At 46.8% G+C, this 25,478-nt stretch overlaps 1 protein-coding gene and 1 non-coding gene across 16 annotated transcripts in view; both read right to left on the bottom strand.

Annotated features, from left to right (window-relative positions):
- The window catches only part of Fbxo34 (F-box protein 34), a 131,343-nt gene that overhangs the window by 48,132 nt on the left and 57,733 nt on the right, over nt 1–25,478 (bottom strand). Inside the window, exons 1-2 of one of the 15 annotated variants that reach the window (XM_076544863.1) lie at nt 22,284–22,482; nt 8,978–9,075 (exon numbers count right to left, since the gene is read on the bottom strand). The exons of 1 other annotated variant lie outside the window; for it this stretch is intronic. Coding sequence is in view for 6 of the 14 variants with exons in the window: in XM_076544855.1 (XP_076400970.1) it covers nt 22,284–22,454 (171 nt within the window). In the remaining 8 variants the exon portion in view is untranslated. Of the gene's footprint in view, nt 1–8,977; nt 9,076–21,704; nt 22,010–22,038; nt 22,166–22,283; nt 22,518–25,164; nt 25,333–25,478 lie in introns of those variants that run through there. 13 more of the 15 variants (XM_076544865.1, XM_076544858.1, XM_076544857.1 and 10 more) reach the window with 13 other exon arrangements.
- Nucleotides 4,329–4,495, bottom strand: LOC121832474 (U1 spliceosomal RNA). The gene has a single exon (XR_006076128.1). It is a non-coding gene; the product is annotated as a U1 spliceosomal RNA (small nuclear RNA).

The raw sequence follows: 25,478 nt of genomic DNA, 5'->3' as shown, positions 1-25,478 counted from the left end.
GCTCACATCTGTCTGTAACTCCTTCCAGGGGGTCTGACGGCCTCCTTTGGTCTGCAGGGGCACAAGACACAAGCGCGCTGCAGAGATGTAACAGGAGGCAAACCTCCCCCCACACGTACAACTGTAAACATTTCAAAGAGAGAAAATGCCCACATGCTCAGCCACAGCCAATCTGATGGAGGCCCTTCCTCAGCGGAGGCTCAGCTCACTCTTCCCAACTGACTCAGTTGACAAACAGCTCAACACAGTGGCACCGCCATTGCTACGGTTCTCACCAAGGGCAGCAGCAACTGAACTTCAACTCTGCCACTTCTCCAGAAGCCACAAGAATTTCCATCAAATACTCAGTGTGCTTGTGTGCGCCGGCAGTCAGTTCTCCCTTTTCGCCGTGTGCCTGGATCCTGGGATTGAACTCAGGTTGGCAGGCTTGGTGGCAAGCGCCTTTCTCCACTCACTGAGCCCTAAATCATTACTTCTTTGTTGATCCATGGAACTGTCCTTATTACAGCCAGCCATGGATGCTCTGAACCGCTCACAGCCAATCAGAAAGACTCAGCCCCAGACATCCTAAGGTGTCTTACTATGGCCACAGGAAGTACAGTAACAGCTACAGCAGAAGCCACTGCTTCTGTTTCAACAGCTTCTCTATTAGCTCCTGCCTCAGAGACTGTTTCGGCCACAATCATTCCAAATGTGCTGCCAGGCCCCTAGGAAGCTTTGCCCCCCCACCCCTTGTAAAAACTTTTACTCCGCCCTGTACCTCCCTGACTCACAACGGACAGGACAGGCAAACCAAGTACTCCTGTGCAGCCTAGTAGGAGCATGCAAAAAGCCTAGGGTTAGCAGACAGAACTAAGACTGCATGCATGGCTGCATTGGAACCTGCCTTGCCCTCAAACGGTGCAGTCCGGGAGACTCGTCTTGTGTGCACGGCCTCCCTGTGCTGTATAACAGCCCCAGGAAGACTAAGTTCTGTGGCCTTCCTGGTTTTATTGACTACTCACGCTCTTTTACTGCAGCTGGGTAGGCTGAGCTGGTTGCATGAAGAGCAGAGAACACCAGGGGGCTATTAGCTCTAAGCACACCCATCATCAGCTGGAGTGGATGAGCCCTGGAGGGCAGCCAGGACAGAGACTAGAGAAGGCGAAGGACTACCAAGAGCTGAGACTGCGGAAGGTGAAGGAGCAGGACAGCAAACTGAGCAGCGAGAGGGCTGCAGCTGGTGGGAGGACTGTGACAGTGCTCCCGGACCTGGCTGCTGGGGAGGCACCGAGGGGCAGGGAGCTGAGCGGCCAGCGCTCGGGCTCGGGCTGCAGTACCACTGAAAGCTGGAACACTAAGAGCTAGTACTCAACACCTGGAGCTGCTAACGCTAGACAAACGTCACTTGCCTACTCCTGAGTTCTACCCAACTGATCAGCAAACCCCTAGCCTACTGCTGACTACCACTGATTTACTCCTCCAGCCCACGTTTCTAATCTCTCCCCAAAACGTTTGTGTGTTTGTGCATGGGAAAGCCAGTGGGCAACCCGGGAAACAGTCACCAGCTCTTTCCCCGGCCCCACGTAGGGCCTCTGACTGCTCTGGAACTCATCGACTAGGTCAGGCTGACTGGTGAGCAAGCTCAAAAGATCCACCTGCCTCTGCCTCCCTAGCACTAGGATTCTAGGCATGTCACAGCCTAAGCTGCCTTTAAAACCATCCAGCCAACCAACCAACCAACCAACCAACCAACCAACCAACCAACCAACCAACCAACACGGGTCCTAGAGATCAAACGCAGGTCCTCATGCTTGCAAGGCGAGGGTTTTAACTAATGAGCCATCTCCCCAGGCTTTTCGAAAACATTTTTTAAAAAAATTACTTTATACCCCCAGCCTGGAAAGATGACTATAACAAAAATGGGTACAAACCCAAATTATTTGGTACTTACAATGATTTAATGGGAAAAAAAAAAAAAACATTTGAGACTGAAGCTGCTAGTAAGTCCTAAATAAATAAGCTTACGTGAAAACAAATTAAGTTCCATCATTTGCCAAAAGTACATAACAAAACCTTCTAAACTATACACCAGGAATTTGAGTGAAGTTTCTTGTTTTAGGGGCATTCAGACAGGGTTTCACTGTGCCCACAATAGCCTGTAACTCCTACGTACAGCAGGCTGGCCTCAGACTCACAGCAATCCCCTGACTCCTTGTCCAGGTACTGAGATGACAGCTGTGAGCCGTCATGCCAGGCTTGGAAGTAATCCATTTTAGAATAACAAAAGAAAATCTAAAAAAAAATCAATATTCTACATATTTAGGACCCATTTAATGGTCTAAATAAAAAACAGATTAACTGAAGAACACAGCACACAGAAGAGTACCGAACCGTTTCGATCAAGCCTCCATACACACCTGGAAGTAAAGAAACTGCTATTCTCTAGAGACTGTGGGAGCTGCAGCTTGCGTATTTTGTGAGGGTTTTGAAGCTGTTCGCAATTGACTTCTATGAATCAAAGAACACCCATAACGACTTTAATTAGCACCTCAATATATTCTTAGAAATAATGTCTCAGAAGAGAGACGGTAAGTGTGCCAGTGGTTTAGAGGAGTGCTGTCCTAACTACCAAACACACGCACTCCACTATTGACAACATCAAAGGACAGCGCTCAAATGCACGGCAGACGCCACAGTTTTAAGGGTGGTAGGAAACCACCACAGCAAATACTAAAGTTATAAGATAATCATACACCTAGAGCCAGTTTTATTAGAATTGAGGCATTTACTAACAACTTAGTCTCCTTAGCAGCATAATGTCACAATACCTAAGCAATAAATCTAGATATTATTCTTTCCTTTGTGTACCTTAAAAGTAGGGGGAAAATCACTTGTTTAATTTTATGTTCTTTTTTTTAACATTTTGAGGCCCTTTAAATTTTTCATTTAAAATATGCGTGTAAGTACATAGATGAGTGCATCTACTTCTCTATGGGAGTCCTCCTCTAACGACTCCACGTGTAAGGCCTAGCAGTGTGCCTGTGTCTGGCTAACACACTCATTCAATTACTCTGTAATACCACTCTACTGTGCCATCACAACCAAGCCCCTCCCTCTACCTGAGTCCCAGGCAGGTAACTGACCCGTGTAACTATTTGTTGCCACCATGAGAATTCTCCCCTCCAAAGACTAAGTGTGCAGATTTGCGGGACAAACCCTGTGGTATTCCTGAGAGAAAGCCACAGTAGACAAAGGCAAAAGGCCAAGCCCTTCTTTCCAAATCCTATCCTCACATCCAATTGAGCAGAGCAGGAGCAAGGAATGGTGTACACTAGGAGGATGCCATCCTCTTCACCAGTGAGATAACTAGAAAACTAGCTCTTGGTACTGACTGGAGGTAATGCCCAATTGCCTAAAAGTGGCACAGTAGTTTGCTTTCCTAGAAGGGAACATGGAAATCTGTAAACATGGGACTTTCTCATTGGCTCACACACGAATAATCTATGAGATGTAATAAACCTGAGTCTGAAACACATCCACTGACCACTCAGCTACAAAGCCCAGTCATGGAGAGCCGAAAGACCAAGTTCTGAGAAAGACAATGATAATGTTCATACTAAATTATATTAACCTATAATTTAACTAACTCCTGGGAAAACTATCCTATTTTGAGTGCCTACCTTTGAAACTAGAAAATGTGTTCAAATAGGTGTTTCTCCATTTTGTAGGAAGAATCTCGAGTCTCAGACTTGATATCTCGGTATCTCCATGGATTTCCAAGTCTGTCCTTTGTTTTTGTTTTCATTTTTTTTATGAGACAGTTTCTGTGTGTGTAGCCTTGGCTGTCCTGGAACTCACTCTGTAGACCAGGCTGGCCTCAAACTCAGAGATCCACCTGTCTCTGGCCCCTGAGTGCTGGAATTAAAGGCACATGCCACCACTGCCCAGCTTTCAAGTCTGCCTTTCTAACTTCACTACCAATGATTATTGGACACATATTGGACATGCTTTGAATATGAGCCCCAAGTGTTGGAAGTGTGACCCTAGTATGGTACTGTTGGGAAGTGGTATGGACTGCTAAGAGGTGACCCTAGTAAAAGAGATCCTTAGGTGGCGCACGCCTTTAATCCTAGCACTCAGGAGGCAGAGATAGGCAGATCGCTTTGAATTCAAGGCCAGCCTGGTCTACATGGCGAGTTCCAGGACAGCCAGAGCTGTTACATGGAGAAACCCTGTCTCAAAAAAAAAAAAAAGAAAAGAAAAAAAGACTGCCTCAAACAGAGGTACTGAGGTGCTGGAGATGTGATTCAGTTGGCAGAGTACTTGTCAAATACTTTTCTTACTTTCAGGGGAGAGTGAGAACAAGTCCCCCACTACCACAAAGTATGCAGTCCACTTTCCCACATTTGGGGAACTCACAGGGGTCAGTACATCTGGAGTGCAATGGATAAGCCTTGCCCTGGGAAAACCATCTATCTTCATGATCATGGTATTTCCCCTGCCAGGTAAGTATTGCCTACTATTCTCAAAGCCTTTGGTTTGATCCCCAGCCCTATACAAAACCAGAAGCAGTAACACCTATAATTCCAGCAGCTGTAAAGAAGAACTAGAATCCTCCACTACACAGTGAGTTCAAGGCCAGGCTGGGCTATAAGAGACCATGTCTCAACCAAACAAAACATATAAATAAATGCTCGGTCTCGATAGTCTTTGACTACTACTACTTGCTTTCAAGTGTCTCCCGACAGCAATGAAGACAAACTACTGATAGGTCTTGAATTAGCTTTAACAACAAGTGAAGACTAGTATCACCCCAGATGGAGTAGATGGAACAGGCCGTACACATGCATTGGGTTCAATAATCAACAAAACCACCACGCTTTGAAGAGACATTTCTCCAAAAAAGATATACTAACAAACAAAAGAAATGGTCACTCACATTAGCTGTCAGGGAAAGGCAAATTATGATCACAGTGAGATACTAGAAGCCTGGTGGTACAGATCTGTAAACCCAGCTATTTTGGAGGCTGACACAGAAGGAGCCTAAACTGAAGGCCAACCTAAGCAACTATCAAAATCCTATTTTTTAAAAAAGGCTAAGGATACAGCTTAGTGATCAAGCAAGGCCATAGTTTCAAAGCCCCACCTCTGAGCATGACTGTACTGGGGAAAGCCTTCAATGCAGGAGTCCTTGGGAGACATTTCAGATTCAAAGCCCAGCTCCAGCTGAAGAATGAAGGAAAGCGAGTTACTACACGGCCATACCTCACTCTGTTGCAGCCTCGAGGGCTCCCATTGGAAAGAGACGTTCATTTGCACACCGTGGGACAACTGCAATCTAGTGGGCTTTTCCTCACTATCCCATCCCTATGGATTACGCTCAAAGGTGCTAAACAAGGCACTTTGAAGCAGATGGATTCTTCTGACTTTTCAGCGTGATGTGTACATATGGTACATGTACAGGTGAACAAGCACATAATACACACAGGTTTGGGGCAGAAGTCACCATTCATCACTCTCTGTTTCAATTTTTGAAACCAGGGTCTCTCACTGACCCTGGAGCTCACCGATTCAGGCAGGCTGCCTAGCTAGCTGGCTGACTCTATCTACCTGCCTCCTAATGCTGTGATTACAGGACTATCACAGCAGTGTTGCAGGGCCCAGCTTTTTATGTGAGTGCTGGAATCTGAACTGAGTCATCAAGCCAAAACTCAGTCCCTTTCCCACCAACAGAATAAACCGTCTTTGCTGGGGATGTAGCCTAGCAGCAGAACACCTGCCTAGCGTGTGCAAGGCCCTGGGTTGAATAATCAGCAGTGCCAAAATAGAGGAAAAAATATATATATACAATCCTTAAGTGAGCACACATCTGTTTGCCTTGCTATTGTTACAGAGCACAGTGGTCTCCAACATAATTTTATTATTTTAAGCTCCTAAATTATTATTGTTATGTTTATTTATTTATTTGGGGGTCTTTTTGAGACAGATTTTTCTCTGTGTAGCCCTGGATGTCCTGGAACTCGCTCTGTAGACCAGGCTGGCCTTGAACTCTAAGATCAGCCTGCTTCTACCTCCACACTGGGCTCCACTCCTAAACTATTTTTTAATTAATGGAAACACTTTTGAACAGATATTTTCTATGTAAACTGCTTGGTTGCTAACCTTCATATTACACTCTTTCCTACCTTTACTCACGTGACAAATGTCTTCTGAGCATCTACGGAGTACTTGGAATGTGGGGGACAAGCAAAGCTCTCAAGGACCAGCACACGGAGAGTGAGAAGGACTGCAAGCAGCAGACACACACAGCATCAATACATTGCAGGTCGGGGCAGTGGCACACATCTTCAATCCCAGCACTCAGCACTCAAGGAGCTAACCGCTAAGGTAAAGAAAAGGATCACAAGCCGGGCGGTGGTGGCGCACGCCTTTAATCCCAGCACTCGGGAGGCAGAGGCAGGCGGATCTCTGTGAGTTCGAGGCCAGCCTGGGCTACCAAGTGAGTTCCAGGAAAGGCGCAAAGCTACGCAGAGAAACCCTGTCTCGAAAAACCAAAAAAAAAAAAAAAAAAAAAAAAAGAAAAGGATCACAGATCTACCCCCTGCCGCCCCTTTACTCCTCCTAAATTACACCTGTTATACACACTTGGGACTCCTGCCTCGGACTGACTCTAACATTTAGGGAGGTGAAGCCCAAGGAGCTAAGAAGTGCAAAGGAAAATAAATAAAATAAAAGAGAAATGTATAGAAATTTGAACCCAGAAAAGTGAATGATTCTGCACTACAAGTATCTCAAAACCCTTGTTTTAGGTCATGGGTACCAAGTTCTTATTAAAATTTATTTAATTAGTGATAGTTCAAAAGTATGCTCACTGGCATTATAATATTTAAGTTCCCTTCCCTCCTAGAAAGGCCAAAACACTGATACTGCGTTGGTCTGGTTGGAACTGCAAAGTCTGCTACTCTTCTGGACACTTGTTACACACACACACACACACACACACACACACACACACGGAGGTGGGGCCTGCCTAGTGGCAGAAGGTCACTACGGTGGACAACTGAAGTCATACCTGCCCCTTGTCCTGGATGCTTCCTGGTCTGCCACCATGTAAACTGAGTGTTGGAATTATAGGCATACCTGACCACACCCAGCATTGAAATGCACTTGAAAAAACTCAATAGCCTCCTAAAGAGTTTTGGCAAAATATATGTTACGTAATCTGAACCCATTTGAACTGGAGAGTAAAAAGAAAATTTAGAGAATCTCAACAAAACAATTATATAAAAAACAAAACATGCATCTTTCTGTAAAAGCAAACCAGACAGGACATATGTTTATTACTTTGTTTTTTCCTCTTTAGGCTAAGAGAACAATTAGAACTCACAGCCCTGGGATGCTAAAGCAGGAGGGCTGTGAATGCTGCTTCTGCGGGTTACATGTACATGGAAGGAAAACAGAGGAGAAAAAGTAACAATGAAAGCTAGATTAACCTTTCATCTGCTTTGAAGGAGCGTCTCCAACTCCTGGAGTCCAGCGGTTGGTCCTCCCCTGTAGCTGGGACTCCAGGCATACTAACACGCTATGCTCACCGTACCACATCACCGTCAACTGTCCTCCCAAGCTCGCTTTGGGAAGCAGTGATGAGTTAAAGCCTTCCTTCTTTTCCATCAACCATTAGTTTCCTGTAGGACAATGGAAATGCGCTGCTGCGTGTGTATCAATCATCTGACTTAGCATGACATTAGCTTGATGTGCAGTCTGCATTTTCAAGGCACTGTCAGTCTGTTAGGGCATTAGGATAGAATTACTTTCTCTACCTATCCTACTGGGCCAATCAGAGACGGCCTCGGCCACAATTCGGTTATACTTCTGACATCACCTACTGTGAAAACTGGGACAGAGAACAAGCAGGTGTGCTCTCCAGTCTCCATCTCTCTCACTACTGTGAGCAGCAGCTCCACTCGCAGGGCTCATTCACAAGACAGCACGGCAGCCGGCGACAGAGATGCTGACGTCTGGTTCCCACCTCCCTGACTCTGGGGTGACCATAACAACGCACTCGAGCTAACAAGACTGCTGCCGAGGGGCAGCTTCTAGACACCTCCTTTCAAAAGGTGGGCATGTACCCTTTGCTCCTCGAACCACACGGCCTGGAAGAGCTCACTTGAAGATCCAGATAGGTCACCAAGGACCTGGACCACACTTGGAAGAGAAAGGGCCTACACAGTCTGGAAAGCGAAGGTGAGGGAAGTACAGATGGACAGACTGGATGATCTTCCCATGACTACAACATTGTCTGTGAGTTAATTACACCTTAACTTTAAAGAGAGGAGAAGAACCATTACAAGCACTGCACCAGGCCTAAGCGCTTCCTCAACTCTCGCATCGGAAACACTTGTTTTTAACCCACTGTTCAGGCCTTCTAGATCACAAATACTTTCTTCATATACCAAGATGTAAAGATTGAAAAAATGTTTAAAAAATTAATAAAAGCAGCCGGGCAGTGGTGGCACACGTCTTTAATCCCAGCACTTGGGAGGCAGAGCCAGGCGGATCTCTGTGAGTTCGAGGCCAGCCTGGTCTACAAAGCAAGTTCCAGGGGCGCAAAGCTACACAGAGAAACCCTGCCTTGGAAAAAAAAAAAATTAATAAAAGCAAAGTGCCACATATTTATTTTTAATTTTTTTAGATTCTTTGTATTTTCTGTGTTTGTTTTTCTATGTGCTGAAAACAGGTAAGACACAGCAATCCTGCTGTTTCTAAAGAGGGATGGGTAACCAGTAGACAGGGGGGAAATGGCCCCTTTGGCATTCTGAACCATTGAAGATATGACTAGTTAAAAAACATTTTCTCAAAAGCCATAGTTCTAGATGATCCTGCATGGAACCAGGCGCCGGAAGAACCACTATGTCTTAGTGTTCTACTGCTGTGAAGAGACACCATGACCTCCGTAACTCTTACAAAAGAAAGCATTTAACTGGGGCTGGCTTACGGTTTCAGAGGTTAGTCCACTGTCATCAAGGCAGGGAGCATGGCAGCGTGCAGGCAGACCCGGTGCTGGAGAAGCAGCTGAGAGTTCTGCATCCAGATCTGAAGGCAGCAGAAGGAAAGCAAGCCTCTGTGACTGGCTTGGGCTTCTGAAACCTCAAATCCCACCCCCTGTGACACACTTCCTTCAATAAGGCTACATCCCCGAAACCCTCTTAAGTAGAGCCCTGATGACCAAGCATTCAAATGTATGAGCCTATGGGGACCGTTCCTAGTCAAACCACCACATACTAGACATAAGAGAATTAAAGTGTTGGAAAGGAGAAAGGGAATGGAAAGCCTGAGAAGTCAATTCCTTTGAGAAGGGATAAGAAAATATGTCCCATTTAGCTACACTAGCTATCTTTTAATCTCTCATCACGTGTTCTTAATAGAAACAGACAAAAGTAACCAAATGCAGTTAAAAAGCCAACAAGAGCGATGGCTCAGGAGTTAAGAATACCTGCTGCTCTTCTTGATGACCCAGGGTTCAAATCCCAGCACCCACATGACAACTAACAACTGTCTAGAACTCAAATGTCAGAGGATCTGATGCCCTCTTCTGGCCTCTGTGGGTACTGCATGCAGGCGTTGCACACACATACGGGCAAGACACTCAGAGGCATACAATAAAAATAAATCGTTTTGTTTTTTCTATGGAAAAAAAAAATGATCAACAACAAAAAAAAAAAAAGGTCCCATTAACCAAAGAAATCATATAAAAGATTTGGGGTCGGGGGTCAAGAATAAAGATCCTGAAGAATTACAAATAGGAACACTTGCAAGCATGCAGATTGATTAAGCGTAGAAATAAATGAGATGTATCAAGCTGACCAAAGGTGGTGACCTTTTCAATAGTTTTGTTTCTCCCTTTTTTTCTTTCTGAGACAGGTAGCCTAAGCCAGGCTGAAACTCACTGTGTAAGTCAGGCTGTCTTCAAACTCCTGATGATCCTGCTGCCTTGGCCCCTCAAAGGATTACAGGTGTGAGCCACCCCATCTAGTTGTCAACACTGCCTTAACATATGCATAAGTTACCTTTCTCCACGGCATAAACATAAGAGTTATCTAAAATTTTATTTTTTGAACCAGCCCTGGTGATACAACCCATTCCTGTAATACTAGGCAGAAGGATCTGGATGAAGTTCAAGGTCAGCCTAGGCTACATAAACAAATAAACAAGACTTGCCTACACACACACACACACACACACACACACACACAGAGTTTTGTTTTGTTGTGTGTAGCTCAAGCTGGCCTCGAACACAAAATCCCCCTGCCTCAGCACCCCGCCCCCTGTTAGGTACAAGTAAGCATCATCATACATGTCTAAATTGACTACTCCACTTGAGACTGGATCTATTTTTGGATATATAATTTTAGATTCCATTTTCTACCCATTTCTATGTAATGATAATAATTATAATCACATAAAATAAAAAATATTCCTTTACTTTAGAAATGTAAATTAGATCTGAGTTATTTAGCACCAAAGACGACTGGAGTCTTGCTGAGTCTATGCACACCGAGAGCTACATGTCCAGCAAGCCCCATTTTCTTGCACCAGTGCTCAGTCTTGGGACACAGACCTCCACTCGGGTATGGGCCCACCCAAAATCCAAACAACCTTTTAAGCTAAGCATGCATACATTTCAACCCAAAAGGAGACATCATCTATCATTTCTCTTGTCAGCAGCAAAAACAACAGGCTGGGCTGAAATTGTGAATTGTGAGGTCTTGGGTTTGATCCTCACTACTGGGAAACAAAACGGAGCCAACCATCAGGTTGCTTCAAATAGGCTCGGGAAGTTACAGACAAAACCACCAACTATTAGAAACTCTTCGTAAGGAGTGGGTCCTCTGGAGTACATGTGCTCCACAGGGAGTCCGGGAAAACAACGGCAGGACATGGAGAATGCTTAAAGACTGTCAAAGAACAGAAAATCTGTACAGTGTGCTAAGAGCAAATGTTACAGGACTTAGCCAGGTCTGGTGGGCATGCCTGTAATCCAAGCACTAGAACAGGACAGGAGCATGAATTTTAGGCCAACCTGGGCTACACAGAAAGATACCATATCAAGCAAACAGACAAAAAAACTAATGCACTTAGTAGCATCAATGCCTAGTTTACATTTCCCAGGAAAATAATGGGTCTTAAAATTCCACAAATTAAAAATGTTAACATATTTCTATTTCATCAAGCTAATTATTATCATAACACGTCAAAGAACTGGGGGAGGGGCGATTCCTTAAAGCATCAAGTTCTGACCCTCTTTAAACTTCTTTTCCAGATCCTATGATGGTCCTCTTCATAGCACCTGAAAGGACCAACATACTACAACACAGAGAGCTCTCCACCTAGAGCAGCTGACAACCCGGACTACAGCGACCTACACCCTCCGACTACAGCAGCCTACACCCTCCGACTACAGCAGCCTACACCCTCCGACTACAGCGGCCTACACCCTCCGACTACAGTGAGTGGGGGCCGTGAGGTACTGAGAACCCCAGAGACTAAGCCTGATGTCTGAACTTGAAATAAGATCTCCTGCCCTACTTTGGAAACTGGTCTGCCTCTCCTGGTTCTTCAACAATAAAGCAAATGGGTTCTCTTGAGACATCCTTATCAAATACAGATTTTATCTTAAGAAACTCCAGCTAATCAATAATTATCTCTGTAGTTCCTAGAGTGATTCAAATAAGCAATTACATAAACATAATCATTTTAACTTTTAAAAAGCACTTTCCTAGCACATGTGGAAACCTGGGTTTAATCTCCAGCAACAAACACAGACATACGTGCACACACACCAACTCCAACAACCCAATCTGCTAAAAACATATCTCAAAGTTAGCCAACAGAGTAGAAAACAAAATAACTTTAAAAAATTTAAGGACACAAATTTAAATAGGCAGCTATATTATAACCTTATTAAGGGAAAGCTAAGTCTTTAATTACACGCGTGCAATTGAGGATCATAATAAGATGTGAGGCTTATGATTTAGAAGAGGAAATAAGGCTAATACACATGAAACAAACAGAACAATTAAACAATTGCATATATGTAGAAGCAGAAGTACTAAGTAGCTAAGTATTCGATGTGCACATTAATAGGAATTTAAGGAACTGGAAAGGTGAGGAGGAACTGAGGACCCCAAGGAGGTTTTATGGAAACAGATCTTTCTTTTTAATGGATTACTGTGGTTTGGGTTTGAATATTGGTTTGGGTTTTTTGTTTTTGGGGGGTTTTTTGTTGTTGGGTTTTTGTTTGTTTGTTTGTTTGTTTGTTTGTTTGTTTGTGACAAGGTCTCATGTAGCCCGGCTGCCTTCAAACATAGCTGAGTCTGGCCTTGAACTCCTGATGAATGCATTCAAGTGCTGGGAATATGGGTGTATCCACCATACCTGGCGTGGACTGATTATATTTGAAGCAACGTAAAAGGCAAGGCAAGGCTGAAGAAATGGAGCACTGGGATGACTGCGGGAACCGCACACCAAGTGAGGGGCGACTGCGGGAACCGCCACCAAGCAGAGGGGCGACTGCGGGAACCGCCACCAAGCAGAGGGGCGACTGCGGGAATCGCCACCAAGCAGAGGGGCGACTGCGGGAACCGCCACCAAGCAGAGGGGCGACTGCGGGAACCGCCACCAAGCAGAGGGGCGACTGCGGGAATCGCCACCAAGCAGAGGGGCGACTGCGGGAACCGCCACCAAGCAGAGGGGCGACTGCGGGAACCGCCACCAAGCAGAGGGGCGACTGCGGGAACCGCCACCAAGTAGAGGGGAGACTGCGGGAACCCCACACCAAGTAGAGGGGCGACTGCTGCGGAAACCGCACACTAAGTGTCTACAGAGTGAGATCCAGGACAGGCACCAAAACTACACAGAGAAACCCTGTCTCAAAAAACCAAAAATAACAACAACAAAAAGTTACAAGAACGACTTTCAAGAAAATCAGAGTGGGTTCAAACTCAAAAGTAGGATCACAGGTGTGAGGCTGAGCCAGGAGGACTTTGAACTCTGGCTCAGCTCGGGCTACATTATATCTCAAAGACAGAAAATGATAAAAGGAAGGAGGAGGGAACATGTCTCTGGAATTTTTTTTTTTTTTTTTTTGGTTTTTCAAGACAGGGTTTCTCTGTGTAGCTTTGCACCTTTCCTGGATCTTGCTCTGTAGACCAGGCTGGCCTCAAACTCACAGAGATCCGCCTAGCTCTGCCTCCCGAGTGCTGGGATTAAAGGCATGCGCCACCACTGCCCAGCCGTCTCTGGAATTTTTGTCCAAAACCACACACGCAAAATGATTTGCATAGACGATTGTAGACTGCATGTGTGGCGAACACTGTATTTTTATTGGACAGTACTACCCTACATAGTCCTCCCACCTCTTCCAGCATGCTCATAAAACAAAGGATAGTTTTCTTTCTTCAACCACCAGACTATCCTTACTCCACACCAGAGGCTCAGGAGAGATTTAAAGAGGAGAAGATACAGTCATGAACAAGTGCTTGACCAACGGGAGCCAGGAAAGGCGGACTCAGGACGGCACAATGGGCGTGTGCTGTCTGCATCTACTGGCCCTTGGCCTTGACCCCTCCTCTCCAACGGCCATGGGTCAGCAGGATGTCAGTCACGTTCTGCTCAAGAAAGGGGCCTCTGACTTCATGCTGCCCAAAGTTCTACAGAATAGCCTAGGAGCCCTTCCCACAGCTTCTGCAGGACTCTTTCCCCTCGGCATATGGCATGAGGACATGAGATATGAACGATGACAAATGTACTGTGACCACAAAGGGACAAAAAGCATAAAAGTTGAGCTCATTAAATAAAGGAAGGAAAGCCGGGTGGTAGCGCTCGCCTTTAGTCCCAGCACTTGGGAGGCAGAGACAGGAGGATCTCTAGGAGTTCGAGGCTTCTACAGAGCAAGTTCTGGGACAGCCAGGACCATTATACAGAGAAACCCTGTCTAAAAAAAAAAAAAGGAAGGAAGCAAAAATGAAGTCAGAACACACAAGTATGCAGTCAAACTTTATCTTTGGATTTCTCAATGGTGCTAGCTAGTGAATGAGCTAGTTTTCTGCTCTCCCAACATTTTAAAAATTAAACAAATGTTACCATTGATTTCACTAGGCTCTCTCAGAAAACTACAAGCCATGGCTTTGTTGAGAAGCAACAAAACTAGAAGAGGCTGTATCTTCACCCAAAGGATAATCTGGGTGAGTCGGTTCAGCTCTTCACACTGCAGAAGACTCCAATCATGACAGCACATGGCACCAAGAGTCTCCCAGGAAGACAGAATAACAGGGCATTTTCTCCAAAGAACTCCATCACATACAGTGGCGGCAGCCTCTGGTTCGAACACTGGTCCTAAGGCCTGTGCTGGCAGGAGGAATGGATTTAGCAGGCAAGTTCTGTCACTGGGGTTTGTCCCTAGAAGCTCAATTTAACACGGAGAGCCGTCCCAACGTTCACAAACCCTTTCTCATTAAGTCCCATTTGGTGTCATTACTATGGAGAATGCCAGACATCTAGAGCAGTGAGTAAAAAACGAACAGATACTCCAAAGAGGTTCTCCTCTTAGCAGAGGGAACCCTAGCAAATTAAAAGCTTATGGGGTACAAATAGAAGGGTGACTTCATGAGAAGCCCTAAAGTGGGTCTGGATCTGGAAAACAAAGAAGTGCCTGCCAGCAAAGGTGAGAAACAGAGGCAGACAGGAAATGAAAGGACATAGAAATAACCAAGTCAACAAAACCTATGGTGACAGACAGGAAAGAGATTTTACTAAGTCGCTTTTCTCCTTCCTCTTTCCTCAAAGCATGTCACTAAGGGGGGACCAAGAGATGCTCAAGGGTTCCAAGCACTGGCTGCTCTTGCAGAGGACTGGGGTGCAGTTCTCAGCACCCAGCCGGCAGCTCACAACCATCTGTAACTCCAGTTCCAGGGTTTCCGACGTCCTCTTCTGACCTCCGCAGGCACCAGGCAGTACACGGTACTCACGCACGTACGTAACAGGAAGCCACTCATACACTTGAAAACCAAATTTTAAGAAATTCTCCCTAAATTCTGGCACTTCTCCTACTGATACTTTACAACAAAACTTCCAGTCCTTTTAAAAAGAAAACAAGGCTCTTCTAAGGACACACCTAATCACAGCCCGAAGCTCCTGAGAATCGTCCCTTGAGATTAGGATTCACTACAGAACCTGGGGGGACATATTTGAGCCACAGACTTCCGTTCCTGGTCCTCCAAAGGTCATACAAAATATCTTCACTCCTTAGCAACAGCCCCAAAGGTCTCAGGCAATCCAAGCAACAACTCAAAAATCTAACGTCCAGACTTTCATCTAAATCAATGGATGAAAATCATCACAAAGCAAACTGCTGTCTAGTACCGGCCTGTGAAACCAAAACACCAAAGAGTTCAAGTGCTTCCAAAACCCAGCAGTGAGGCAGACACAATTCCAAAGGGGAGTGGAACATGCATTGAAAGATCAACCAATCATTTCTTAAAGCTGTCACGAAGTACAGAACCTCCCAGACTGTGTCCCATAGTCTCCCTGCCTTGATAGCCTGCTTTCCAGACAAACTATGCTGGGGACTGGGCCCCCAAGGATCCAAGAAGTAGCCACTCCCATGGCTTTGCTGGACACAGCCCAGGCTGCAAATCTCATCAAGCCGGAGTTGTTAGCTGGAGACTCCAGAGGCTGTAGGGGCAACTCCATCCCTAAAGCTCCATGGAGCTTGGCCCTAGTAGGGGAGCTCTCCATCATGGCCCACCTACTGGATGGGGGTGCGGGAGCCCTCCATCACGGCCCACCTACTGGATGGGGGTGCGGGAGCCCTCCATCACGGCCCACCTACTGGATGGGGGTGCGGGAGCCCTCCATCACGGCCCACCTACTGGATGGGGGTGCGGGAGCCCTCCATCACGGCCCACCTACTGGATGGGGGTGGGTGAGCTCTCCATCACGGCCCACCTACTGGATGGGAGTGGGGGTCTCTGTCTGGAATCCAAAGTTCTCCAGAGCATGCTTTGAGATCTAGGTGAATACAGAATGCCCTGTCCATATACTCTTGTTCACTCTCTCCCTCCCTCCCTCCCTCCCTTTCTCTCTCTCTCTCTCTCTCTCTCTCTCTCTCTCTCTCTCTCTCTCACACACACACACACATACACACACACTCACATACATACACACAATTTAGGGACTCTGCTCTGGAGGAGCCTGAGGCACACAGCTAAAGTTTGAGACCTCCAGAGAGGTGGCCACTGTGACCTAGACTGCACCTGGGGTAGTCGGAAGTCGACACTGGAATGTGAGGAACAGAACCTTGAGGTCATCTGGGCCTGTGATGGGCAGGGCAGCTGTACAGGGCTGACATGCCTTCAGGATTACTGTCCTGATGAACAGCACCTGGCCTCCACCGGCCCACGCTAATCTCTTTATCCAAAGTTCACCGGGCTACACCCTGCACGCTCTCCCCCGAGTGTCTTTCTTTTCTAACTGGGCCAGTTTGTCCCTTTTCATTGTGAATCTCCCGTGGAACTTGCTTTTGTCGCCGTTATATTACTGTAAGTCGTCAAGAGAGGCCACGGGCACCGTCAGCACTTTGCTGAGGTGACTCTTCCACGGCTCGGAAAGTGTTTCTGAAGAGAGAGCACAAGGACACAACTGCCCTGTTCTGTCCACGTTCAACACGGACTGCCAGCCCTCTAGTTTCCAACCCACTCCTCACTTCCACCCGAGTCCACAGTTGTCCTTAAAGTTCCTTTCCCAGCAGCCCACTGTCTACTGTCTACCCACCCCCAAAGCCATGCCCACATTTTCAGTTACTGCTTCCCAGGGCCACTCCCCCTCCTTGGTAGGGCTGCTAAAACAAAACAGCTTACCCATGTTCTTTCACACCAGCCAATGCTGCGCTCGCTCGGTGGCCTGCTGACTCCCACACAGGACAATAAGGTCAGGCGGTCCCAAAGCCTCTCTGGTAAAGGCACCCGCTCGCTCCCACCACCTGAGCGTCCATTTGCTGTCCTAAGCCCCAGAATAACCCTGCCCAGATGTGCACTAACGAAGCAGGCAAGCGGGTTTTTAAGCAGTTTCAGAAGAAACTGGGGAATGCAATACAGCTAAAGATTAATGGCCACTTAAACTGACGAGAGACTCTCTGCGGTGACGGTAATGTCCTGTGATCTTGACAGGATACACAGGTTACATGGATGTGGAGATACAGCTTTGTACATTTTACTATAAATGTTACCTAAAACTAAGTAAAAATTAAGTATTCTGAAGTATGTACATGTGAAATATACTTACTATAAAATACACCGAAACTAAAAGATTGGCTGATAAAAGGAGGGAAATAAACAGGTAGTAAGACAAAGTCAGCTGACTATTCACAGACTATTATGGAATTACAGAATCTAGATGGTGGGTATTTAGTTAGGTATTCAACAGTCAAATATTTTTCTGTAATAATAATTTTCCCCATAACATGTCAAGAAAAAACTAAAAATGAAGGCTATGAGAGGCTCATGCACTTCTCAAGGCCACAAACTAAGAGAACTCACTTTAATAAAAAGGTACACACACACACACACACACACACACACACACACACACACACACACACACACACGCCTGGAAGTGAAGACAGTCAGGCGTGGTGAAGCATGCCTAGAGTCTCAGAACTTGGAAGGCTACTGCAGGGAAATTGTGAGTTTAAGGCCAGCCTGAACTATGTGGTAATATTGTGTCTCAAAAAATCAAAAATTGAGAGGAAGGAAGGAAAGGGGGAACAGAGAACAGATGTAATTTTGATTGCCTACACAAACTAGCTCTGGCCTTAGGCACTTATCCTCGCCATTCATTCTAGGACAATACAAATCAGTGACGTAATGACATAAGTCCTTTGTCTGAGGCTATGACAGCGTCCTCCCTATTCTTTCTACCTGCGTTTCTAATGCCTCCTTAAACTAACAGTCTGGACACACCTGACCGGCCAAGTGTACCAGCAGTCATGGGTCTGATTCTAATCCCTCGACCCCCTGCTCTCTCTGCTAAGTCAATGTCAATCGAAGGTAAAGGATGGGGACACAGGTCCTCAGAGGAGGAGTAAAGTGCTTGCTGCTCAAGTATGAGGCCCTGACTTCAGATCCCCAGCACCCATTCATTCAAAGCTGAGCACAGTGGTACATGTCTGTATCCCCAGTACCTGGGAGAGGGACAAACAGCTGGATCCCGTGGACTCACTAGCCAGGCAGGTCTAGATAAAGCAGTGACTCTCAGTTTCAGTGAAACTGTCTCAAAGATTAGGGTGGAGAAGTGACTGAGGGAGACGTCTGGTCTCCACACCTCTTCCCATGCAGGAGGGAGCATTAGTGCACAAGTGCACACCCATACCCACACACCAAAAGAAAAAAAGAAGAAGAAAAGGTAAGAATGTGCAGTAGGCACTGATTGCATCATGTGCCGCAGTCTCTGGCACAAAGATGCTCAAAAAGTGTTTGCTGGCTGACAGGGCTGTGCAGGCACACTAGCACAGGCTTGGATTCACACTTAAGACTTACACTGTGAAGCTAAGTATTTCCAATGGGATGCTCTAGTAGAGTCCTGTGGAGCAATAACTAGAAGATGGAGTTGAAAATGAAAGGTTAAGTAATTTAAATGAACACTGAGAATCACATACATTTTAATTATGAACTCTGTCCTGGATGATACAGTAGGCTCACCTGCTTCAAAATCTCATAAACATAAGTGGGGGCGACAAAGTAAACAAGGATGGACAGGAATCCATTTCCAAATGCCCCACCGTGCATCAGAGCTCATCTGCTCTTTTCTGTTGCTGCTTCCAGAGGACAGCATGCAGATTATGCACCTCCTGAATCCTGCCTGTCACCAATGACCTAACAAGAGAGGCATTCACCACTCCATGGTCACTTCCCCCAAGTATCTGGTTTTAAACAGCTGCAAATTTGGGAAAGTGGCTCTAAATGAAGTCTCTCAAGACTATTCTCCTCCTACCAACAAGCATTAAGACAAGAGTCAAGTCCAGTGGCATTTCAATACTGTAGAAATTCCACTCGGTGAGCATAAACTAAGGTTAGAAAATGTTTACAGGATTTTAAGTTCTGCATGTTAGTAAAATAACTGCCCAATAAGCCTAGCCGAGAGAATTCTGACACTACACCCTCATCCCAGGGTTTGTGTACCCATTAGGAAGATGCCACATCGCTAACGACTGCTTCGGTCCCTCCGAGTTCTGGAAGTGAACTCAATGACAAAATATCTTAAAATAAGCTTAATCTCCAATTTCCATAAAGCCATTTAAGAAGTAAAAGCTGCTTCCTAGAACCCAAATCTGCAAGGCGTGGGTGAAAAGCATCCAAAGTAGAAGCAGGTTATACAAATGTTCCATAGTTATGGCTTGTTATGCAACGAAACACATTAAGGAGGCTTTCTCTATGCCCACCAGTGTCTCTTAGTAACATCAGAACCCACTAAGACTTTCATTCTCCACCTATTAACTCTTCTTTCTCCATGTCAAAATAAAAACTAACGCCCAAGCAAGGTAGGCAATGAGGCAGACAAACACCGCCAAGCACAGCCATCAACCCCAGGGTCTGCCGTTCCCATTCAGACTGACTTCCATCCCTTCCCATTTACATTATTAGCACAGTCAATTTACATAGAGCAGGGGCTCTCAACCTGTGGGTCGTGACCCCTCCCACAGGGGTCACATATCAGATATTACAATTCATAAAAGCAGCAAAATTACAGTTATGAAGGAGCAAATAAATTTTACGGTTGGAGGTCACGACAACAGGAGGAACTGTATTAAAGGGTCACAGCATTAGGAAGGTTGAGAACCACTGACAGAGCCAGGAAGGAGCCTACCTAACAATGACTCCTGGAGGGGTCCCTTTTAGTATCACGGTCAACTTTGGAACATATCCCCTGTGAGACCGACCATTCTTTGACCTTAAATAGTAGGTAGATTAACACCCACCTGCCCCACCCCCATATCAGCAGTTTCATGTGAATAACACGTGCTGGGTGTTCCAAAGGCTCACATTTTAGTAAAAGCTTTACCTGGACATTATTAGTATACAATTTCTAATTTCCTTTTTTTAATCATTTATTTATTTTATTTTATGTGCATTGGTGCTTTGCCTGTATGTCTGTGTGAGGGTCCTCTGGAACTGGAGTTATAGACAGTTGTGAGCTGCCATGTGAGTGCTGGGAATTGAACCTGGGTCCTCTGGAAAAGCAGTCGGTGCTCTTAACCGCTAAGGCATCTCTCCAGCCCCAATTTCCAATTTCTTTAAAGGGAAAAATTCTGTTCAACAATACACAGAATGGCTACTGAATTACCAAGGTTTGGTGAGGATAAAATAAGATTTATGAGAAGGCTTGTCTTGGGAACTTCAAGTCAAATCCAACAGTAAGGACCTGGGAATGTAGCTCAGGGCCAATATTTGTGTGTAGGAGACCCTGGACTTGAATCTCTGTACACACACACCCAAATCCAATATTAACAGAGATAATTTTTGCTTTCATTTCCTGTGTTAATTGGCATTTCATCTGCATACCGATGCAAAATCCAAAAAGACATCAAAACTCTTCAAGGAGCCAGGTGTGATGGCACACACAGGCACTCCCAGCACACGAGAGACAGGGTATCTGATGAGGGTTCAGGGCCACCATGGGCCGCACAGCAAGTACTGAGTCACTCAGAGCCAGAGCGAGACCCAGTCAAAAAAGAAGTTATTACACGATATGCAAACATTTGAAGAACAAATGGGAAGCAGGAAGTATTGGGGGGAGGGCACCCTACTAGTACAAGTAACTGTCCCTGAGGACCCACGGACAGTTCCTACGAAGGCGTCCTGCTGAAAATCCTAATCGTAATTATGCTTCAGTTTTGAGTCTGCTACCTTTTGAACCAGATTTTAGAGGGAAGAAAGGATGAAAAGACTGATTCGCTGGAATATCCCAAGCAGGTTTAGAACGCCAGCTTCTACGCAGATCTTCTATCTTTTGAAAGCCCGAGGAAAAACAACATTCACAAAATCACCTGCTAAAATTTATAATTTCACATTCAAAAGCACTACCGACCAAATTTCAGTTACCTGTCCCGAAAAGCAGGCTTCCGATGTGTTATTATATTAAGTTACAGCCCAGTCATGGTTTAAAAAAAAAAAAAAAAAAAGCAAAAAGGCTTGTTGCTGAGCTATAACCACCGAAAACCTCCAATTATCCTTGATGAACGGAGGGAGGAGGGGTGGTGCAAAAAACCACCTGGATATATGAAATCCTCGGGCGATTATTATTTAAAAAGAATGCTGCATTAATGCAAGCTTCTCCCTCTTTACAAGACAAAGTTCGTTTAAGATCTGCTTGCCATGGCCATTCGCTAACAAAAAGGCTAACAAGCAGATGACTGGCCAAAAAAAAAAAGGTAAATAAAGCCAACTGAATTATCAGCACTCTAGTTGGTTCTGCCCCCGCGCACCCCTCCCCAGCCACTGCCGTTATCAAACCATCAAACTGAGTTTAGCTTCCTGAAAGTGAATACCCCAGTACCCCTTCCTCGCCCTCCCCAACCCCCAAGATCCCCCCATGACTTCTCTATTCCCAAACCCAAAACGTCCTCAAAGCGTACGAACGATGCTTCCCGAAAATGAAGTTTTAAGCACCTGACAATTATTACATTCGAACGGAACGAAGCCGAGAGATCCCAGGATCTCGGTTCAAATCTGCTAGGGACTGAACTTCCTTTTTCTCCCCGCGGGTCCTCCCAGCCCTTCCGCGCGCCAAGGTCGCCACTCGGGGCCTGCGGTGACATCACGGTCTCTCTGGGTCGAGCCTTGACATCACAGGCGCCCGGAGCCTGGGCACTGTGACCTCACCGCCGCAGGCTCACACGCCAGGGCCCCCGGGGGAGGGCGGGCGGAGGGGACGCGCCGCTCACCTGCGCTGGGACCCCCCCACCCCCGACCCCAGACCCCGCGCCCCCCGCACACAGCTCACCGGAGGCGGCCTAGCTCGGGTCCTCCGCCTCTCGGGGGGCCCGGGGACCCACCGGGCGCACGACCTCGGGGCCAGGCCGCGCGGACGGCGCCCGGGAGGACGCGGCGGCGGCGGCGGCGGCGGCGGCACCCCGAGCGCGGCGACCCGCGGGTCCCCGCCCCCAACGCCCGGCCCCGCCGCGGGGAGCAGCGGGAGCCGCCACGGTGTCCGCCCGCCTCGCGCCCCTGCCTCCCCGCCCGGCCCACCTGTGCTTCTGCCCGGCCGGGGCCTGGCCCGGGGCTGCGGCAGCCCGATGCGGCGGCGGCAGGCCTGACTCGCTCCCCAAGACTGAGGCGGACCAGGAGCTCAGCGCGGTGCGGCGGCGGAGCCCAACGCTCGCCCCGAAACCCATTTGTTTGGCTAAACCGGCGTGACATCACGCGCCGGCCCAATCGACGGTTGCCCGGGGGCGGGGCCGCGGAGCCCGCGCGCGCCGGCGCCCCCTGCCGGTGGCCGCGAGCGCTGCGGAGAGAGGTGGAAGGCCGCCGGGAGAAGCGCCTGCGAGCCCCCCAGTGGTGGAGACGGCGGGGAGCTCCGGTGCGGCCGCCGCCGCGGGGCAAGGACCCTAACCCTAGAGCAAGGCTAGAGTGACAAGTTCATTAGCGCTCCCCGGTGGTCCAGAAGTCATATGCTGGACACTGTTCGGTAGCCAACGTACCTGGGTCCTAATCTCGGGTCCGCCACGAGCTTACATGGTGTTTATTTCCGAGTTCAAGCGTGTAAAAGCCAACCACTTAGCAAGCCCAAAGCCCTAGGTTTGATACCTAGCATCCTATACACTGGGCACGCTGCTTCACATCTGTAATCCCAGAATTTGGGAAGTGGCTGCTGGTGGACCAGAAGTTCAAGGTCATCCTCAATAACAACACAAATTTGAGATCAGCCTGGACTGGTCTTCCGGAGGAACTCAGTTCAATTCCCAGTACCACGAGATGGTTCACAACTCTCTGTAACTCCAGTCCCAAGGAATTAGACTCTCGTTTCTGACCTCCACAGACAATGCATGCACGTGGTACACAAACATATGCAGGCAAAACATCATGCAGATAAAATTCTAATTTACAAAAAATTATATTTTACATGAAATTATGACAGAAGTACCTACCAGAAAGTACATAAACTTTGAGGTTGAACTGCTAGTCTACAGCAACCTACAGGCTTGTCAATGAATTAAAAAAAAAAAAAAACAGGCTTTCAATGTTTATATTCAAGTCAGAGAATCAATAAAACACTTTTTAATATTTAAAATTATTGTTTCCATTGAATAATTTTAACCACATTGGACAGTGTGCTGGCTAATTTTATGTTACCTTAACACAAGCTAAAGCCATCTGAGAGGAGGGAGCCTCAAATAAGAAAATGCCTCCATAAGATCAGGCTGTAGGCAAGCCTGTAAGGCGTTTTCTTAATTAGTAATTGATATGGGAGGCCCAACCTATTGTGGGTAGTGCCATCCCTGAGCTGGCGGTCCTGGGTTCTGTAAGGAAGCAGGCTGAGCAAACCATGGGGAGCAAGCCAGCAAGCAGCACCCCTCCATGGCCTCTGCATCAGCTCCTGCCTCCAGGTCTGTGTATGCCACTTGTGTGGGTTCCTGGAGTAACCAGAGGAAGGGGTCAATTTCCTGGATCTGAAGTTACAGGTGTTGTGAGCCTTCTGGAGGTTAGCCCAGGGATCGGGCACAAGTTGGTGTCCGAAAGGGCCTGGGTTCGAGTCCTAGCACCAAAATCAGGCAAGTCTGGTTTTATCCAGCCCTTTAAGAAAGTAGGGGCTGGAGAGATGGTTCTGCAGTTAAGATCACCTACCTATTCTTGCATGGGACTTGAATTTGACTCTGATCACCCACATTAGGTGGCTCACAACCACCTGAAACTCCAGTTCCTGGAGAGTTGACACCTTCTTCTGGTCTCTGCAGGTATCTGCATGCACATAGTGCACATAAACTCATGTCGCACACACATTTTTTAAAAAGTTAGTTCTAGCCAATTCTCTTAATGTAACACTACTCTTAGGAATGCTTGTTGGGAGTGTCCGGTGGGAGGTTTCAAGTATTCAAGACCAGCTTGTACCGTGTACCACAGTAAAACCCTGACTCGAGGGTCTGGAGAGATGGCGCAGCAGTTAGGAGCTCTCGCTGCTCTTTCCAGGGACCCAGGTGTGATTCTCAGCACCCACACGGTGGCTCACAACCACCTGTAACTTCAGTCCCAGGGGATCTGACACCCTCTTTGGGCACCAGACACACACTGGCTGCACATACATGCAGACAAAACACCTATCCACATAAAACAATTCTTAAAACACCTTACTCAAACTGGAGAAAAAAAAATCTCTTCTAAAACATGTATGTATGACAGGCATGTGAAGTCTTAAGTGTCAAAATGTCAACATAGGGCCAGTGAGGTGGCTCAGCAGATAAAGGTACCTAACCTCAAGCCTGACACCCTGAGTTCAATCCTCAGGACCCACCTGATGGGAGGAGGGAACTGACTCCCAAAAGTTGTCCTCTGACCTCGACATGTGTACCATGGATGCCCCCCCAACACACACACACACACACACACACACACACACACACACACACACACTGTAATTTTTAAATGTAAAAATAAGCCAAGCATGGTGGCACACATCTGTAATCCCCAAATTTGGGGGCTGAGACAGGAGGTGGTCAGCAGTTTGAGGCCATTCTGGGCTATATAGTATGCACCAGGCCTAAGGGCTGTATCAGTACCAGGCCTACTGGCCTATATCAGTCACTTTTTCTTTGCTGTGATCAAAATACTTGACAAAAACAACTTAAGAAATAAAGGACTTATTTTGTGGGGCTGGAGAGATTGCTCAGTGGTGAAGACCTCTTGCTGCTCTTACAGAGGACCTAGGTTTGATTCCTAGCACCCGAATGGCAGCTCACAACCTGCTGTGACTACAGGTTCAGGGGCTCTGATGCCCTCTTGTGACCTCCAAGGGCACCAGGCACACATGATGCCCAGACATAGATGCAGGCAAAACTCATAAATATGAAGTAAAATGAATAAACCTAAAGTTTTTTTTTTTAATTACATAGAGCAAAGGGTTTCTGTTGCTCACAATTTGAAGCAGAGAAGGTACGGTGGCATTAAGAGGTAGCTGGTCACATGGTGTCCACAGGAAGTAGACAGAGGTGAGTGGTGGCGCTCAGCATCTTTTTTATAGGCAGTCCAGAGCCCCAGCCATCCAGGGGTGCTGCCCACATTTAGGATGAGTCTTTCTCACCTTGTGGAGGCAGTATCTTCGGTGGTTTCAGTTGCTAAGCAGCGCAAGGCTTTGTATGGATGTGTGTGTAGGTTCCAGGGTTGGAACTCAGGCCGTAAGGCTTTTGCAGCAAGATCTTCGACTCACTTAGCCATCTCCCTGGATGCAGT

This window comes from Peromyscus maniculatus, chromosome 9 (assembly GCF_049852395.1).
Source record: "Peromyscus maniculatus bairdii isolate BWxNUB_F1_BW_parent chromosome 9, HU_Pman_BW_mat_3.1, whole genome shotgun sequence".
Lineage (NCBI taxonomy): Eukaryota > Metazoa > Chordata > Mammalia > Rodentia > Cricetidae > Peromyscus > Peromyscus maniculatus.
The sequence above is the reverse complement of the archived record's forward strand: the minus strand, read 5'-3'. Positions and strand labels throughout refer to the sequence as shown.